The following is a 20,154-nucleotide window of genomic DNA, read 5'->3' as shown; positions in this document are numbered from 1 at the left end:
GAAAACAGGAAGCATTTGTAAATGTCCACTGCAAATGGGGGTACTTTTACTCAAACAGCAGATAAGATGTGAAGAACATTGGGTGAACCATAACGATTTATTTATTCAGCATCATGAATCTATTCTTCATGGCACTGTGTGCAACACAGAGATAACAAAATAAAATCCCTTCTGTTTGTTTTTAATATATATTTAACATTTTGGCAATACAAAAATCAATTATGCTATTATTGTATGAGACTAACATGTGGCGCACATAGTCATCATAGTTTCTTGGCTGCAGTCTCGTGTATTTGATCACTTGGAAAAAAAAGCCTGTCAAATCAGGCGAATCCTCTTCCCTCCTCCTCCAAATTGTCTGTCTTTGTAGTACCACTAGGGAACAGTGAGTGCATCACTGGAAACGTGGAAGTGGGCAGGAACCGCGCAGGGAAAGCGAAGGGAAAGAAGAATCTGAGCTGCCAAAAGGGCATTTGGTGGATTTCTGCCATGATACCGTGACAACCCAGTCGACATTTCTCTAAGAGAGGAAGGAAGGTGTCCGAGAAGAGCCAGGCAATCAGCGTCGATGCGCGCAGCCGAACATGACGACAGTGGCTCGGTGATAGTCTTCCTCCAGCTCGTCATTTTTTACAGTCATATGCTCGGATGCAATTCATCTCTTATGTGTGCAGATCACAAAGGAAGGACTGGAAAGCCACTCATCTCCAACAAAGCCGCAAGTGCGCACCGAGACGTTTCCCCCTGGAAACCGCTTACCGTGATTAATTACGCAGAGATATTGGTGTTTAATGGCGCACTGAGGGATTTTGAACTTTCGCATGAAAACTTACTCTGTGAGTGCACTTTTGAACAGGTCGATAACAGCCCCAACCTTCACGGGCGATGAGTAATCCACGACGTAGCAACTGATAAACCTGTAAAACCTGGACTGCGACTGGCGCGTTTGGATATCTTATCCTGTGCGTCGCCTCAAAGGCTTCATATGGCGTCTATCTTCGGGGTTTGTGGACTACACGTACAGTGTTGATATTTCATGGCTGTAGAGCGCAGTAGCACAAGTGTGTGGGGAAAGAGGACGATGCAAGACTAACGAGGGCGAAGACAGCGCACTTTTCTCACCTTCTTTCCAAACAGGAGACATTGCGCACGGGCATTAACGACTGCAGCAACTACAAGCCAGACTTTTTTTTTTTTTTTTTTTCCAATTCATTGAATCCTTTGTTATTTCTTTCGCTGCTGTCATCGTAGTATGTCTGCACTTCGAAAGAAATTTGGGGACGATTATCAGGTAGTGACCACCTCATCTAGCGGGTCCGGATTCAATCAGCCTCCTCAAGAGAAAAAGAAGAAGAGGCAGCGGTTCGTGGACAAGAACGGGCGATGTAACGTCCAGCATGGGAACCTGGGTGGTGAAACCAGCAGATACCTCTCAGACTTATTCACGACACTAGTAGATTTGAAATGGCGCTGGAATCTATTTATTTTCATCCTCACCTACACAGTCGCTTGGCTCTTCATGGCCTCTATGTGGTGGTTCATCGCGTATATCAGAGGAGACCTCAACAAAGCTCACAATGACAAGTACACTCCATGCGTGGCCAATGTCTATAACTTTCCGTCAGCCTTTCTCTTCTTCATAGAGACCGAGGCCACCATAGGATATGGCTACAGATATATCACAGACAAATGCCCCGAGGGGATCATTCTCTTTCTTTTCCAGTCGATCCTCGGATCGATTGTCGATGCCTTTTTGATCGGGTGCATGTTTATCAAGATGTCTCAGCCCAAGAAAAGGGCTGAGACCTTGATGTTCAGTGAACATGCAGCAATTTCTATGCGAGATGGGAAACTAACTCTCATGTTCAGGGTGGGCAACCTGCGTAACAGCCATATGGTCTCTGCACAGATCCGCTGCAAATTGCTAAAAGTAAGTGGGGCTACTTTTAGTCGGGATGTATCCTATTTTTTCCTTGAGCCCGGTGGTTTCTTATGGCCCACAACATCATTTTGTAAGGAAACACAAAGGCCAACACACTGACATTTCTGCCTACTCTGAGCTGTGCACAAAGCTCTGAGGCACTGAGAGATACAATTACATTTTCATTTCCAAATATTAATCATGGGCACAGAAAATAATCAAGCAGCTGTTTGACATTTTTTTTGCTACATTTGAACTTCCACATTTAAAAGTCTCTTTTCAGGAATTGCTAAAACAATTTGTCTATATTTATATAGTTGAAATTGTTTCCAGTGTTTAATCCCAAAGGGGCAGCAGAACTTTGTGTACATGTGCTGCTGTCCCCATAAGGAGGACATCTATTTATTTTCCTGCTATCCAACGCCTGGCTTCACTAAAGTCTGTACTAAATTGTTAATTTATTTAATAATGCTCTACTATGAAAGCACAAATCTGACAGTCATGGTAATGTACATGATAGTGTAGGAGATAAAATGTAGACTTATGTAAAGTTTAAGGTAAGTATAAACTCAGTCAGTTGGAACATAGACATACTGAAACCAAACCCAACAAAGCAAATTGTTACAACTGACACATGGACAAATGTGCTTTGTACCTTTTTTCTAGTTTCAATATCCTGACACAGCAGGTGAGTTAAAACCAGACAAACCCAGTAACAAGAAAATTTAGCAAACTGATTTGAATATGTTTTTTGAAACAGGACACTTTTTAAGACAGTCAGTGATACATCATTGAGTCACATCTTGAGATGGGTATTCTTCCTGTGTGGTTGCCTCTGTAGACATAATGTGGGGAAATGATAGTTATTTTTCTGCTAGATTAATAATTGATTGCTCTGACTGCACATGAAATGTGCTGAAGCTTAAATCAAGGCCTTTAAAAAGCTGTAGATGAGTCCTTCTTACCCCTTCCTCTCCCCAACCAATCATCTGTCTGTTTTTGTACGCTTCTGTAGTCTCGCCAGACGCCTGAAGGCGAGTTTCTTCCACTGGATCAGTTGGAGTTGGATGTGGGCTTCAGCACTGGGGCAGACCAGCTCTTTCTCGTCTCACCACTCACGATATGCCATGTGATTGACACCAAAAGCCCCTTCTACGACCTCTCTCAGAGGTCCATGCAAACAGAGCAATTTGAAATTGTGGTCATACTAGAAGGAATAGTAGAGACGACAGGTGAGTACCCACATATGTGCATTTTAATAGGCCTGCTCTGGTAACAAACTAAAAGAGCCTGTAACCAGTTTCACTGCATGCTGTGGCTGCAGGCTACAAGTACGGTAGCTGAAGATGTTGTTTTGTCTGTGAGGTGTCTTATCATCCATTTCTGCAACAAATCTCATGGCTAATAATGGGCTGTCATAGGTGTTAATAGCTGGCATCCAAATGGACTCACTATTGACCTCTTGATTGCATTTCATTGATTTTCATTTCTGTGGCAAACTCGTAGTGACTAATAATAACAGTGGTAACTCTCTATAAATCATCAGTATTGATTTTTTTTTTTTTTTTTTTTGGCAGATATTTAGTGAAAGAACATTTTAATCTATCCATTAAAATGCTTTCTGGGTTTAGAAAAGTGAAGCCATGCTAACCAGAGGTGCTTTCAAAGTCCACCTGGTCAGCGTTCAGTCCAATACATTTTCTTTTTTTATTTGAGATAAATTCTTTTTCTCGTCTTTGTGCTCTTTTTTTCTGCTATTACTGCTATTTTTTAGCGGGCATAGTAATTTGCTTTTTAAGGTCCTTTAGGATTTAGGGAATTCCATTTCCACAAGCTGTAACCCCCTGAGTAAAATTCTCCACTGTGGTCATTTTGAATTCAACCATTTATTTGACACAGCTTATACAGCAGTGTGTATATATGTGTGTGCGGGATGGGGGGTTACAGAGTGAACAGGGGAGCCGTTGTAATGTGGAGGTTCAGCGAAAACAGCATTTGGAGGTGTGACAGGGAGACTCACAGGCTGACACTGCAGACGGCAATTAGCAGAGCCATTCAGACCTTGACGGATAGTTTTGATCATCATATTTTTGCAATTTCATTTAAGTCTCTTTGCAGCCAAAACGCATCGAACATATGAGTCTTCATGAGAAGACAAAAGTAATTGCAATATGCACTTAATTAGCCTGAACTTGCCTGATGCTGCCTACGATTGCTTTGTTGAATTATGAATATATTCAGTGAAGTGATGAGATTGAATTATCACGGATATATTGGCAGATATTGATAGGTGCCATTACAATAGCATGTGTCATCAGACATCACATTGTCCTCATTTATTACAGTCACAGTCAGTCTTAGTTAAAGGAATTTGACTTAATTCTTGAGGACTGTTATGCTCAGATTTCTGGTTCACATAAGTTTCTTCATGTAGGAGCCACTGTGGTTATGTTAAGTTGGTGCAAATACTGATGAAGAAAGAAATCTATTGTTAAAATTTGATGTACAGTGAAAGTCTAAATCCTCAGATGCTTTCATTTCTGGCCAATGTAACTCTGTTTCCATGGCAACCCCTCCTTGAGTACTCAGAATTGCAGCACTGCACCCAAACTTAGGTTTTTTTATTCCTATGGTATAGGAATCATAACACAATTTCAGCAATAAAAGGGGCAAACATGCAATGCTGAACATGAAATGAAATTGTTGTGCTGACACCTTCACCTGGTACTTGAGAGAATCTCCCCTGAAATATGAAAAGCCTACAGAGGTTTTACTGTACCATCAAGTGCTTGCCAAAACAGGTGATACAGCAGAGAAAGAATAAGATGAAATATTTATGAGGCTCACTGTTTACTAGCGAAGAAGCTGCCCAACTCTACAGAGCTTGTCTTTTTGTTACATGTGGAAAAACCACTGTCTGGAACATGAGTTAAGATTCTCTACACTGCAGATAAAAGCTTCACAATCCCTGGTTCTTTGGTCTTCTAACTAGACAGACACAACAATATACTCTTTTTGACATAGTAACCTTTTGTTCCCATACATCACAAAAAATATTTTGGACTCTTTACAGTTCTCTTTACACAAAAGTAAGAATGGGGGCATTTTGGGATCTCAGGATTTTTCCATTTTGCTGTCACCCTTACTACCTGTCCATAGTATAAAAAAGCAATGAGTTAGCCCTCATTCTTTTTGAATAGGGGATTGAAAATGTTTTTGATTAGTGTCTTGGTACGATGCCTCTTCTAACTGAGAAGTATAGGATGTCATGTAGCAGCATATTTCCTTCTGGAGGAATGCCAGTTGTGGCTTTGTGGTACTGAGTTGATTTAAAAAAAAAAAAAACTGCAGAAAGATGCACTGCTGACGATGAATCAGCTTCACATCATGTTGCAATTAATGTACTGTACATGCTGTCTGACTGCTTGCCCTGAAATAAACAGGCATGCTGTGTGGGGGGAAGAGGGGCTCCAAGTTTTGGATGAGATAACAGCGCAAACAGGGATGATGTCTGACACAATGACAATGATTATAAACAAGACAAACTGCAATACTCTCCCAACACGTAGTTTTACAGTGAATGTCATGTCTGTGGCTACAGGCCAAGCATGTATGTATAAGGCTCTAAGCATGTGAGCACCTCATCACTAAAAACCCATCAGTACTGACTGTGTGCCTCCCCTGCAACTTCCCACAAATAATTTGTGTAATCCAAATATTCCCATGCTTTTAGTGTGCTGAAGGTGAAATGACGCAAGCATTATATTTTCCTGATGACAACAGGTTTATTAATTCTGCATTGCAGCAACATCTATTGAGTTGTAATGCATTGGGGTCTGCTGGACAAATGGCTTAGATATCTCAATATTGTTCTTGTGAATTATTAGGTTTAGGTTATATACATTTTGAAGCTACCCAATCCCCAAGAAACTGTTTAATATTGTATCGTATATAATGGATACAACTAAGGGTCCACAACTCACCAGATTTGATGGTGAATATATCTGCAAAAAACATTGTATTTCATATTTGTTCTCCTCTTGAAACTAAAGCCAGATAAAACCTTGTTAAACTTGTGTTCAGTAACACTGATGCTTAGCTGCACAGCGTGTCCTTAACCTTTATTCCACAAAAGCATTTGGTTAATGTCAGGGAAAGATTGTGGTCTTAGCAGTCAAAATCTGAAATCTTTAGGCAGCTGAAGCGCTTTGGTTATGGTTTGGAAAATATTAATTCAAATATTAATAAAATATTAAATCAAACCAAAAACAGTAAAAATGGAAAAAAAATTAATAAAAAAGACATCCAGCCTGACCACCTCCTTTTTTGAGAGAAATAATGGATAGCTCTATTTCCGATGTTATGTTGTTATGCATTGTTTAATGTTATTCATCATGGTTTGTATTAAGTTGTGCTGTGCTTTGCTGGATTGTGTTACGTTATGTTGTGTCATGTCATGAGTCCTATCTAAAGAGAAATGAAGCTAGAGGGATTGTGGGAAAGTGCACAGTTTGGATAGTGAGCGTGCAAAGCTCAGGGACTGAGGTTCAGACCCTCAGTCCCATCTGTGGTGAGATAGTCAAGCATTTAGGTTAAGTTAGGGAAACACTGTGGGTTTTGGTCAGTTGGGAATAAACAGATGATGAGGCCTGTAGTCACTATAGACTTTTTTTTTTTTTTTACAAACCAAGACCATTATTTTTTTGTAGCTGCATACAAGCACTCCTTAAACATTAGCCCAGCCATCAAAGCAGGCTGGTGAAATTCCCCATTCTAATTGCTCTGTGCAGTTTTCATGACATCATGTGATTTCTAGTGTAGAACCACCCACTCTGTCGGTGTAAATGAAAATAGCCACAATATGTTCTCAGGGCCTTTCATTTACTGTACAATAGCTTTTTATTCTAATTCTTACGAACACAGTGTTTATCATGTATGTGTGAAAAAAATATTTATAATATACAAATTATATAATAATATCATGGCAAAATAATGGCATGCAGGGTAACCTATGTTGTTCCATCAGAGAACTGATGATGATCTGATTTTGACTCATCAGCTGATTCAGAGCTACTACATGCAGTCTTAAAATACATCAGGAGTTTAGATAAGTGTCCCGTTAACACCAGTAATGCTGTTGAACACTGCAAAGGCTTAAATCCCAAGCCAGAGGCAATCTGTTCATTATAGGAGCTGATTTCTGAGAACCCAAAATAAACTGTAGCTGCTGCTAACAGACGTTTAGGTTCCTCCAGCCACAAAACTAATCAGCATAATGCAACTAAATTCATCGGTGTTGAATTTGCACAAAGTGCAGTCACACCGTGATACTCCACTGTGAATGCTGCATTTGACACTGTGCAGTTTCCAGATCGGAAGCATAAAAACTAACAAAGATAAACAAGCTGATGACTTATTTCATAGGGAACTCATTTTCATTGCAGAACAGAAAGAAGCCTGTCACATTAGCCAACCCTGAAATTTTCTATAATGCTTTAGGTCTAATATTGTGGCAAAACACAGTGTTAACATCTGTACAAACTTTGTAATTAGTTTTAAAATTCATTCATCATCTATGAAAATCAGTGATTCAGGAGGGTAAATGGTATCATCAGCATAAACCTTTTTCCTTCCCAGATTGAAGTGCGATCACAACATTTGCTGCATTTCAGTTTTAGTTAGACCTCATTTGATTCTTTTGGTGATACCAAGAACTTAAACTGAAAGGACAACACTCTGTCCTTAATGAACTAACTAATAATCTCCATGTTTGTAAAGTACCTTCCACCGATTGTATGTTTGACATGAATGCTGCTTCACAATAAATGTCTTGATTTGATTCTGAGGCAAGTGATGGCAAACATTTTCAAAATACACTCCTACAAGTTGATTTTGATTGTTTTCATACATGTATGTCAGTCTCCCTAGTTTTAATACTCCTTCCCTGTGATTCAATATCAAAGAATAGAAAAATGTAATATTCAAACTATCTGTTCATTTTAAAATGAGTCAGGGAGAGACAGGAATTGGATGCAAATAGATGCAATAAACTGCTGTGTGTGTGTGTGTGTGTGTGTGTGTGTGTGTGTGTGTGTGTTTTATTTATATATATATATATATATATATATATATATATACATAAACACACACACACACAGTATTGCCCAACAGCTGTGTATCATGACTGGCATGCATATATCCTCAATATTTAAAAGTGCTCTTGGAATAGTGTGTGTTTCGATCCGTTTGAGAAATTCACCGAATGGAAATAATGAACATAGCTTAGTGACAATATTAATAAGATGTTAAGACAACAAAAAAAGGAATTACCTGACTTTTCTTGAGAAACAATTGTGTTCGATAATGCTCCCTGGATCATCATGGTGTCAAAGTTATTGTTGTGCAACAAATACATACAAAGCGTATAGTTAGAAAATTAAATTGGGAGTAATAATTGCTTTGATGCAGACTCTGTCTAGTAGTACAGCCAGCCAGCATAATTAATTGGAAACATCTATTGCCGCTGATTAGCAGAGCAGCCAATGTCATGGCCCGATCTATGTTTTATCATCAGCAGCTGTAACTGAAATGAAAATGGAGAGCTTTATAACGCACTTAACCCAAATAGTTTCAATCGTATGAGCAAGAGGCTGTTGCCCCAGAGGTCTGGGGTCACTTGTTGTCAGGAGCTTCAGAACAGTAAACACCGTCACAAGTGATAAGAGCCTGATGGGGACAGACTGTGCTGTCCACTGGAGAAACTGATCATAATTCATTCTGAGGCATTACACTGAAAGCGAATCCTGTGTGCCCAGTGTTGTGCTCCCTGCCAGAGTCCGGCAGGTCAAAGGGTTAAAGTGAGTTCAGTGGGGAAGTTAATGCTGCATATCTGGTGAGAGAAGGAGTTTCCAATTAACTCTAATGTGCTCAGGGTGAGAACTCTGGAGAGAAGTGTCTGCCCCTGCTGAGCTCCACCTGTGCAGCTGAGGTGATGAGCCACGTTACCTTACAGCTCTCCAGTTAAAATGAATTTCATGCTTTAGGTTCACTTGTCTTTATTAACAATACATTTTTCCAGCTAGATGCTTTGAATATTTCAGCACAGCAACGAGGGCAGTGTTTGCAATGTCGTGACAAGGTGCAGTAACACTTTGTCTGGATCTGAATACAATGAGTCCACGATATATCTTCTTGGTGATCTTTACTCAGCAGAGTTTGTGTGCTATTACCAGTAATTGTGCACATCCTTCGACTGTGTATAAAATTAAAAGCAACATTAATGCCTAAATCATTTCAGAGGGCTGATGAAAAATCATTTACTCTGTATACTGCTGTATAGTCTATACCTGTTTAAAAATTAACAGAATTTAAAAAGTTTCGATTCAATTATATTAAGCGTGTTCAGTATATTTTAACCACCCCCTGCATATTGGCAATTACTGTACAATGACTCATTGTGCCATGCACAAAGGCAGTGTGGTTTAGCTTTGTGTTGGATCTAGTAACACTGAAATAAGAATACTAATTTTACATAAACAAACAAGAGTATTCCAGGAATGTGTCTGAGATTTCCTGCCTATGTCTACTGTACATACAATAATTACACTGGGGATGGACTTCACATAATGGGCATTGCAGCAAACCAGCTATGACATCTTGGATTCATTATCCCTTTTTAGATGAACTGTGCTGGGCTCTCAGGGGGGGAGCACAGTAATTGTGTCTTTAGGGATTTGTCAAGTCCCTGTTGGATGGCAATAAATCACTGGTAGACGAGGTGTGGTGGCAGACCTTGGATGAACTTGTTGTGTGACTAAAGCAAGCTGAGATGCATTTAATGCCTTAGTCTCCTTGTCATGCTACAAAGTGTTAGAAAAAACTGAGCAGGTCTCAGAAGATGTGTCGCTGTGCTATTCTGAGGATGACCCTTTTTGGGTTTTTTTTTTTTTTTTTTTTTTTTTTTTGCAGTTAACCACACAAACTGGAGACATCAACATTAACCTCTGTCTAGATGGAAGATGACACAAACTGCTATGTGGCCATAATCAAGATTGTTTGAGGTTATAGTTGTGAGGAGGGTTGTGGTTATGGCTAGCCAACCATCCTTTGAAAAACTGAATCTCCCATATTTGTAAACAAAAATACACGTCCCGTATTGAGCTTAGGAGGGATGCACTTTGTCCTGTATTTCCATGAGAATCGAAAATAGTCTGTAAAACATGACATCGGCTTGGCTGACCCTGCCTACTAGGTGTCCCTTTCATTTATTTATTTATTTCTTTTTCAGGAGGTTGGCAACCCTAGTTGTGGTGCACTTGCAGCATTTTCAGTGGCAGCATTGATTGGCAGAACAGTGACCATCCCTGAAGTGCAGGTGAATCAATTCTGCAGCCTAAACACAAAGCCACATGAACATGTTGTTCTTAGAGCCCGCCTTCAAGCAAGGCCTTCATCTGGGATGTCTCCTTCTATTTTTATCAGTTTTAGACTGGAATAATTCGCTCGCCAGCTCAAATGTGAAACAACTATTGAGATTGAGTCTGAACAGTGATGCAGTTGTTTTCTATCATCCAATCCAGCCCTTCAGTTGTAACTCCTCTCCCTGTTCTTCATGATTTAAGTATATTTAATAGCTGGAATCGATATGATTTCACTCATCTAGTTTGTTTCGTCAAGAGAAAATTGTTTTAATAATTTTTTCACTCTATATATTGAAGAGAAAATCATTTGCAGCTCCAGCTGGTCCCAGCATATTCTCAGTGTGATTTTTCCTGTTTGACCAATAGTGGTTGTTTTGCCTTAAGGAAATCCATTGATTGCTGTTTTGCTTAACTGGCTCCCTTTACAGCAGTATTCAGCATTGCCTTCACTTGGTAATGTGCACTCTCCTGGCTGTGTTAATGGCCTACAGCCATATGTTTCTCTACACTGCCTGACACCCCACCTTGTATGGAGATGGTTGGCAGCCCCTGCTCCTATTCCCTTCCCTTCCTTCCCTTTCCAGCAGCCTCCACACTCATGCAATTGCCTCAGCATCTAGGCTCTCCCCTCCCCCACAGCAGCGCACTTCCTCTGCCTTTCACCTCCACCAGCTTCCTCCTTGTTTTTGTTGCTCGGCCACTGCTGCTGAATGGTTGGAAAAAAAACCTCAGAGCTGCAAACAACTACGCCACCTTCACTAATGGATCACACACCAAAACAGTATTTAACTGAGGGAAAGGACTTATTTCTCTCTTTTGAAAAGTCAAACTGTAAAAAACAGGTCACTGAATGCTTCTGGATTTTTCCACCACTTGATGGTGGTCACCATAGAAACAGATAATCAGACAGGACTTGTAGCCACAGCAGTATCCGTATTGAAATGAAATTTTTTATTCTATTATTAGTGTAGTTTGTTCTGTCCTTCATAACATTTTATTGAAAATAATAAGATGTCAGTTGCCTGTGAAATGAACTTTCCTCTCCTCAGTAAGCTTGGATCACACAGTTCAGCAGCCTTATATTTGCCTCCTCTTAGTTTTCCGTCACCTTATTCTGCACTAGTTGAAAATGTTTTAACAAAAGAAGACGAAGAGGGGTTTTTGCTCACTCTTTTACAAAATGAAAAACGGGATAACTGTTAAATTAGTCGCTGTTCCCCACATCCCGGCAGCACAGTAAAAGCATGTTGTGGCCACAGTGAATCTTCAGACAATGGTAAGCACTCAGATAAAAGGCTGGGTCTTGGACTGTGTTGTGTGATGGTGCTCTGTGTGTGTGTGTCTGTGTGTGTGTGTGTGTGTGTGCGCAACAGCCAGATTCTCATACTTGTTTTTTGCGAGCATTTTTCTCATACATAACACTTGAGCTGTTTCCACAGCCGTGATAGACTGTCAGGGGACTTTGCCGACAGCATTGCACTGGTGAGTGAGTTCGTGTGTGAGTGTGAGTGTGTGTGACCATTTGAGTGACTGAGTGAAAGGGAAAGTCAGACAGACTCAGAGCGAGTATGAGAGAGGGGAAGGAGAAAGAGAAAGAGAGAGATTGTGAGGTTATTTGTGCTTGTCACTAAATAGGGGGTTGCAAAGAACTCTTTGACGCCCACCATCCTTTTTCAGGGACTCACATTGTGAAGAGTTCATCTAGCAAAGTCATTTGAATAAACCTTCATTTTCGCATAGCTGTCAATTTTGAGTGTCATTTGCTTGGTGCCTGTGGGATGTTGAATCATATAATAGCAGTGATTTATTTTATTCAAAAATCTAAATTGAGACTCTGCTTAGATGATTTGACAGAGCTACAATAAATAGATCTCTGCTCTCAGGTCGGCCCCTTGACTTTACTCTGTCCTCCGTGTGTCGATTGCAGCTCTGCAGCTGACAATATGACAGAACCTGTTGGCAAACGGAAATGATCCTCCAGCTTCTATAACCTAGATATCTTCTTCTAGACGACTGGGTCTGTGAATACCACTTGGTTTTTTCAGCTGGTATCAAGAAACACTGGCAGACTGCCTTCAAGTTTACAGTGCTTTTCTATTCTAGCCACCGAAGAACCCATTTTATCTTCACTGTCACTCTGCTCTCTCTTTGGCTGCTTCACTTTGCGAGACCAGTGAGGCAGCCAGCTCTGTGTTATCAAGGAAAAGTGCATTTATTTAGAATCTCAAGCTGAGATGGTTTTAGGGCATCTAAATCTCTTAAGTTTACTTTTGACACGACTTCCTGCAGTTTTGCCTCTCTGCCAGTCCATAGTGTGTGAAATATTGGATATAGGGTACAGTACAGATGGAGCACCTGTTATCTTCCCGGCTCAATTTGATATAGTTTCTTCATCAGTTTTCAAAATTCCATTTGGCTCATTTCTGAAGATTTTAACTTGAAAACATGGTTGTTTCTGAAGTGGCAGAAAAATCTGATTAAGCTGCACAAACACGCATTGAGCCAGTAAATTATGTTGGTTTTTTTTTCCCTCTCTCTGATTTTCACTGTTCTTTTCTCTGAAATTTACCTTTAATGATATGCATTTTTTTAACATCTTTCTTGAATTTGTGGATTCAGCAGAGGATTAATTTAATGCTGCTCCGGCTGTCGCATGCTGTAGATATTGCATATGAGAGCAGTAAACTGTCTGGTGAGCTTCAGAAATGAAGGACTTAACAGAGGATTTCACACTTTTGCAGGATTAAGATATACTGCACATTGGCCAGTCAAAAAACATGACATATCCCTCAGCCTGTATACTGTAGATATTGTCTTATAGCGCACAGAATGGAGCTCTAATGGAAGAGTTGTGTTAAATCAGATTTACTTTTAAATTTTGTTTCATTTACACTTTTTTTTGTCATTTGGTGCATTTATTTTATTTTATTTTTATTATTATTATTATTATTATTATTATTATTATTTATTTTATTTTTTTTGGGGGGGGGGGGTAATACAGAAAATTTTATATAAGCCCTAATGTTTCAACTGAACCGAAACATTAAAATCCCCCAAAAAGTGGCAAGAATATATTTTTAAAAGATGGCAACAATTTGGCACAACAGTAGCATCACATGAAGCAGTAATAATAAATTTTTGGGGGCAAAGGAACAAGCTGTAAAGACATCATTAACTATTCCCTCATAAATTTGATATGTTGAACATATTAGCAAACAGCTGGCTAATTATATCACCAGCAGTCACATTAGCATGTATTCAAAGTTGTATTTCACAGCACCCTGGCAAGTTGAACTATTCACTTTTAGACATTTGGCTTTTAAGCTTTCGAATGCTGCACTTTGTTCTTAGTTCCACCAATGTGTTAGTTAGCTAGCAGTGTCACACTGTACAGGTATTTGTAAAGGATATTTACAGACTTAAATATTGTTTTTGTTTGTTTTGTTTGTTTTTTTTTTTCTTGATTTTAAAATTGTGTTTTTTCTAAAGCTTACATTAGCATTTTACTGTAAAAGGTTAAATGGGATGAGATAACCATTTACTGTAATTAGAAGTGTAATGGGATGGGCTGGTGACTGGGTGAACCCCGCCCTTGCCCCAATGTGAGCTGGGATTGGTGTCTGCACCCCGACGACCCGGAAATGGATAAGCAGCCAAAGATGAATGAGAAGTGTAATGGAACCAAAGACTTACAAATTTCTTCCTAATAGGCTGAATGAGGAATTATCTCCTTATCTCCTTCTCCCTTTTCCCCTCTTGGTTTCTCTGTCCCCCTCTCTCCCCAACAGGGCTAATGATTCTTTAACTGAGTTTTACAAATTATTCATGTGTTAAGGAAGGAATAGATCTGCTTGGGTTGAGGTTTACTTTTATTCTGATGATCTTGGTTCCTTTCTCTGCCAGCCAGTTATTTTGTGTAGTATAAAATATTTAACAGAGTCTGAGTAATGTTGTTCAAATTGAATCGAGTTGTAGCAAATCTAAATATTTCAGAAGCTGAGTAAACAGAATCTTTCTAAAAACATGTAAACATTGTCTGTTAAAGTAATTGATAAAATGTGCCAGTACCTTTCTGCTGCTCTAATGCTCTTATTCATCTACTTTTAAACATGTATATATTGTTATAGGATTCTTTTGTGGATTTTGGGGACAAGCTTAAAACCCACATCCTTCACATGAGCTCAGAAATTGTCTCCATATTGGGTAGAACATTTTTGCCTCAGTTGAATGCCAACACAGCCTATGTTAGATTAAAATCAGAGATGCTTTGCCCAAAAGCTTAAATAATCTAAAAAAATAAGAAGAAAACAGTCTGTTTTTCTTGGGTCTTTGAATGCTGCTGTCTTCTGCATCTCAGGCGGCGTGTACTTCTGTATTTGTTGGCTGTCGTACTAGATTGCAGATGCTGTCTTACCATTCTTTGGGCATCTTTGTGGTTGAAACATCACAGATCCATACAGTGTTATCAAAGTTCTGCAGTCTTTGTCACACCTCACAGTGTATGTTTTCATCAGGTAAAGGCAAAACCTCCATGCGCATATCTTCTGTCAAGGGATATAGCATCTAGCTGTAAGCTAAAATAGTGAGCTTGTGTTCTCGCACTTTCTGCCACACATTAACTGATTTTTGCAAACACCTCCAGCTGATTGCGACAGCCCCCCCATCCCCCTCAGCAGAGGTGTTTCTTTCTCACTGCTGTGATGCCATACAGCTGCATGTTCCCAAACAGCAGCACAAACAGGGACAGAGTTATTCTATTGTCTGCATGTTTGACATAGAGTTCGTGCGATTCCCAGGTGACAGATACAAAGCTGCAATATACTCTAACAATAGCTGACAGAGGAAAAGAGCTGCTCTGTGCTTTATTACAGATGGCATTTATAATATGGGTGCCAGCCTTTGTCAATAAGAAGTCCTAAAATATATGTTTATCCATTTAAAGAAAGCACAATGATGAATGATTTGACCCAGTCCTATATTAAAAAAAAAAAAATCAATTTAAACTATTTTGCTTTGTCTATCTTCTGTTTGTGTTGTCACTGTTACTTTTGCCCAAACTCAGCAGTGAAAAGGTTTATGGCTCTTGCATGCGAACATTCCTACAGTTTTGTTTCCATAGAAACGCTGGGTCCTGGAGCAGGCATGTATTTTAGAGTTACATAAGGCTTTACCAGTGATACAAAATACACTCAGATATGAGTATTCTCATTTGACTGGATTCCTATTTTAATAATAATACACAGCAATGGCAGAACATCTCTAAATCTGCTTGTTTTTTTTTGTTTGTTGTTTTTTTTCTTTTTCTTTTATCAGTGCTATTTTTGGCCGTTTGCACCAATGGACATTGGACATATCACCACAAAAAAAATAACTTTGTTGTGGCATCACTGAAATTTTAACGAACACAGTTCAAGATCATTGCTGTGTCTGTTATACTGTGTGCCATATGAATGTGGGTGTTGCACAACAGCTGGGCTTTAGCAGCACAATTGAGCGTATGTGATACAACTATGTGGGTAACTACAGTATGCAGTAGCTCAAGCACCAATCCTTGAATAATATATAGGCATTAAATGTATATTAACAATAATAATTAAGTCTGGATTTAGCAGGAAGGAATAAGTGATTAGCCCATTCTCCAGAGAGATTTCTTTTGGGGACGGTGAGCAGCTCCAGAGCAGGGGGAATAGGTAGAACAGGGATTCAGCCCACAGCCTGAAGGGTTCATGGTTTCCGGAGACAGAGGTCTACAGTAACTCCTACACCATCTGCATGAACAATAGAGCATTATTAATAGATGTAAGATGAAGCTATTTGGGTCTTGTATATTACTGTAGCAACCCTTTACCTCAGGCACATTTGCAGCTCACTTGTAAAACCATGCAACAGTAAAGTTGTTATTGATGTTTTGATCTGGTATACACACAGCATGGATGTCTAGTTAGCATCATAAAACATACCGTAGCCAACTATTCAAGAAGGCAGGTACAGCTTATGGTCGTGTTTAAGTGACTGTTATGAAACCAAAGCAGAGAATCCGTATCCACCAGCCTGTTGGTGATCAAATGGTGATTGCTCTGGCTGGAGGCAGTTAACAGGCTCACCAGGCAATAAGATTTCCATTCACACTTAACTCTGTCGCTCTGGCCAAAATTCTCATTAGTTTTGACCACTTTATTCACTTCTGCGCTGCACACTTCCATGTGCCCAACGGCTCCAGGCCTCTGAAGCAATGGTGCAGAATTAATGCTTTGAATACCCCAAACGCACTCGATGTTCAGTCTCTTGCACATCTGCAATTGTGTTCAGAGCTGTTATCAGTGAATTATTTTATGACCTTGGGAATCAGGCAGAATCACAGATGTCTCTAGTTTTTGACATCCTCATAATCAGCAGCGGTGTCTCACTGTGAATGAATACTTTGGACCCGACTGTCGCTGTCAGAACAATATTAAGCTGGTAATTAAAACTTGATAATAACCTGCTGCAGCGCTTGATTTCTAAATGGATTTAAACAAACCTAAACATGAGAACCCCTAGCCATTCCTTGATGCTAAAAGGAAAGCTTTTTGGGCTGACATTTAGTGATTTGTCTCACATGCAAATCTAATTATAGATTTATTTATTTATTTATTTTTGCTTACTTTCTCTAAGAAATGAAAGTAATTTTTCAGCAACATGTTACCTGGGTTAGGGGGGGATAGGGATTTCCTAGGAGCGGTTTAGTGTGGCATAATGCACAGCCAGCTGCTGAATAATTTAATGAGTAAACACAAATGAGCATCCTCTAGCTTTGCAGGAAAAAAAAATAGTGATCATTGATTCAAACGTAGTAATTTTGCTAACTGCCTTAATTTGCTTGTCAGGACACAAGGGGAGTTTTTAAGCAGGTATTTAATTCAGGATCCCCCATGAGAGGAAATTTATTCCAAGTGTATCATAATCTGCTATCTGGTGCCAGATTTGCAGGGTGAAACACACCCACAAATACAAAACGCGCTAAATTGGATTTCTATTCCATTGGAATGTTTTCTCAAACTGAACAATGAAACTGATACTTTTCTGTTTTGAACTATAAATGACTCTTTTTTTTTTTTTTTTTTTTTTTATTGGCAATGAACTCTCCTAACATAAAAATTGATTTTGGTGAGATAGACCTCCTGAAGTCTTTGCCTGTATCCCCTCTCTGTCTGAGTTGCCTCTCCAGAAATTTGATAAACTTAATCCTTTATCATCTGTAGCTGCTAGCCCATTTTATGGTGGAAACTGAACAGTTAAGTAATATAAGGGATTATGTGTTTGTTTTTATTTATTTTTTCTAACTAAAACACACATTCTTCACAAGCTTGCTCTTCCTTTTATTTGATACATGTGTAAAAAATGTATATACACATGTATACAAGTGTGTCAGCCTTGTTATGTACCTCAAGTTAACAAAGCAAACAAACACTATGAAAATTGACATTGGAATCAGATTGCCTGGTGCTCTGATGGCTCCTACATTCATTTCTGTTGAGTAACAAACATGGAAAACAACAAATAAAGTAAACTCAGTTAGACTTATAATAATCTAACCTATAATTACTATCCTGCTTATGCTGGAAATTCCTTACCGTGTTTGGAAAATGGAAATTAAGCTTTTTATTTGGCAGCTAGCTCAGTAATGCAGTGAATACAGACTCAATGAAGCAGTGCAAAGTATCCTTATGAATCACATATTGTTAAATCCAATGGAACAGCGCCAAGCATGTAATTAAATCATGTTTCTGTTGTTTAAAACTAGTCGTGAAATGTTTCAGAGGCTGCAACACAATGAAGCCAAAGTAATTTTTCAAAGTGTTTTTTCTTTTCCCTTCCTTGACAGGGATGACCTGTCAAGCGAGGACGTCTTACACTGAGGATGAGGTTCTGTGGGGACACCGCTTCTTCCCAGTTATCTCCTTGGAGGAAGGTTTCTTTAAGGTGGACTACTCTCAGTTCCATGCCACTTTTGAAGTGCCCACCCTCCGTACAGCGTGAAAGAGCAGGAGGAGGCTCTGCTCCTCTCCTCGCCCCTCATGGCTCCATCCCTGTGCAACAGTGGGGAGAAGAACAGCTCCCTGGACTGCCTGGAGACGCTGGAGGACAATGATAGCACCACCAAACTGCCCACCAAGCTCCAAAAGATCACAGGGCGGGATGGCCTACCCAAGAAGTTACTGAGGATGAGCTCCACCACCTCAGAGATGACTTACAGCTTTGGAGACCTGCCCATGAAGCTGCAGCGAATCAGCTCTGTTCCCGGTGTCTCTGATGATAAGCAGGGTGGTAAGGCCTCCAAGATCAGCACAGAGCCCATCAGTAAGTCAGTGGCGGACTTGCCTCCTAAGCTGCAGCGACTGGCTGGGGGAGGAGGGGGCAGGATGGACGGACACCTGCCGCCCAAACTCAGAAAGATGAATTCAGATCGCTTTACATAAAGCAGGCTACATATTTTAACTAATGCCATCCACCTTTATTTCCCTAACTGAAGTCCTTGTACTACTCCTAATTTATTAATGGACAATATTCTTATATTAAAAGAAATGTAGAATATGTGCACAAATACCTTATATAAAGTAGGGTGATGGAAATGAGCACATTTGTTCCTGGATGTAAGTGTACATGCTATGAGAGATCTCTAACTTTTTTTAGGATGATGTACAATTAGCACAATCTGGCATGTAAGAAACAGCGCATGTAGAACAAAATCTCAGTAATTTCTGGCATGACATTTATTGATATCTTATTTTACAAAAACAATTTCATTAGTGAATTTACTGACAGTGAAAATTTGCACAAAGCCATATGATTTACAACGTGGAAATCTTACATTTCATTGGTTCTAATTTGTGGTGGCGAAAGGCACATACATTTGTTTTGAGTTGATTGCTTTTGTTGTTTAATGTAAAATTGTGGCAATGTTATGTTGATTGCATGCTCCTCTTATTGACTTAGCTATACAAAGGTAATAGACAAAGATGTTTAGCCTTAACTATATTACCTTGTTTCCATTTCCATGTTCGTTCACAACTGTATTTTTGGTATTTCATATATAGACTATTTTACCATGTGCGATTTTATGAATTTATTAGTTGAACAAATACTGAATATGTTGCTAGATGGGCGTTTTACATTGAAAAATGCCTTATCTGCATCATATGACCTATCTGAGCTGGGCACAAAGCTACACAGTTTCACTTGCTTATTAAAGTAACACTTAAGTTGAAAGAGTCAATACTTGTACTTGATAAGCACAAATAAATCATTATATAATACCCTATGATATTAGAAGGCATTTATGGGCATTTTGTCTTAAATTCACTGCTTAGGGCAGTAGTTCAGTACTGTGCAATCACTTTGTTTCATTACAGAATCAGTTTAATCCGCTGTAGGCTTGTGTGCTCATAAGAGACACTCCATTAGAATTTCAACTTAGGTGTTACTGGTTAGAATTAGAGTTGGGTCTGTGAGGAAATCATAACCTTTGTCTTAAGGGCCCATATTCTCTCTCCTCTGTGATGAAAGCAATAATATTATAATGACTATAATCTTTATATAGCCACAGGGTCTACCGCAGCCCTATATCCATTCTGTTTACTGAATCCATGCCATAAAATCTGGTTTCTCTAAATGCGTCAAAGACATTGTATGATACCCAATTTCTTCAGGAATAAAGATCTGGCATAACTGTTTAGGATCTTGCTACTTTGACCGGATGTAATGCATGCTTTTCTAGTTCAAATCAACAAATTACAGGGGGTGGCCAAAATGATGGAAGACCGACAACACTCT

At 39.3% G+C, this 20,154-nt stretch overlaps 1 protein-coding gene across 1 annotated transcript; it reads left to right on the top strand.

Moving 5' to 3' along the window:
- Positions 1–515: 515 nt before the first annotated feature.
- On the top strand, positions 516–19,952 carry kcnj3a (potassium inwardly rectifying channel subfamily J member 3a). The gene is given in 4 exon segments (XM_029530059.1): positions 516–1,930; positions 2,937–3,153; positions 18,206–18,340; positions 18,343–19,952. Coding segments are annotated over 4 exon segments (1,488 nt in total). The 5' UTR covers positions 516–1,252; the 3' UTR covers positions 18,801–19,952.
- The last annotated feature ends 202 nt before the right edge of the window (positions 19,953–20,154 follow it).

The sequence above is a fragment of the Echeneis naucrates genome, chromosome 21 (assembly GCF_900963305.1).
Source record: "Echeneis naucrates chromosome 21, fEcheNa1.1, whole genome shotgun sequence".
NCBI classification, from domain to species: Eukaryota; Metazoa; Chordata; class Actinopteri; order Carangiformes; family Echeneidae; genus Echeneis; species Echeneis naucrates.
The sequence above is the reverse complement of the archived record's forward strand: the minus strand, read 5'-3'. Positions and strand labels throughout refer to the sequence as shown.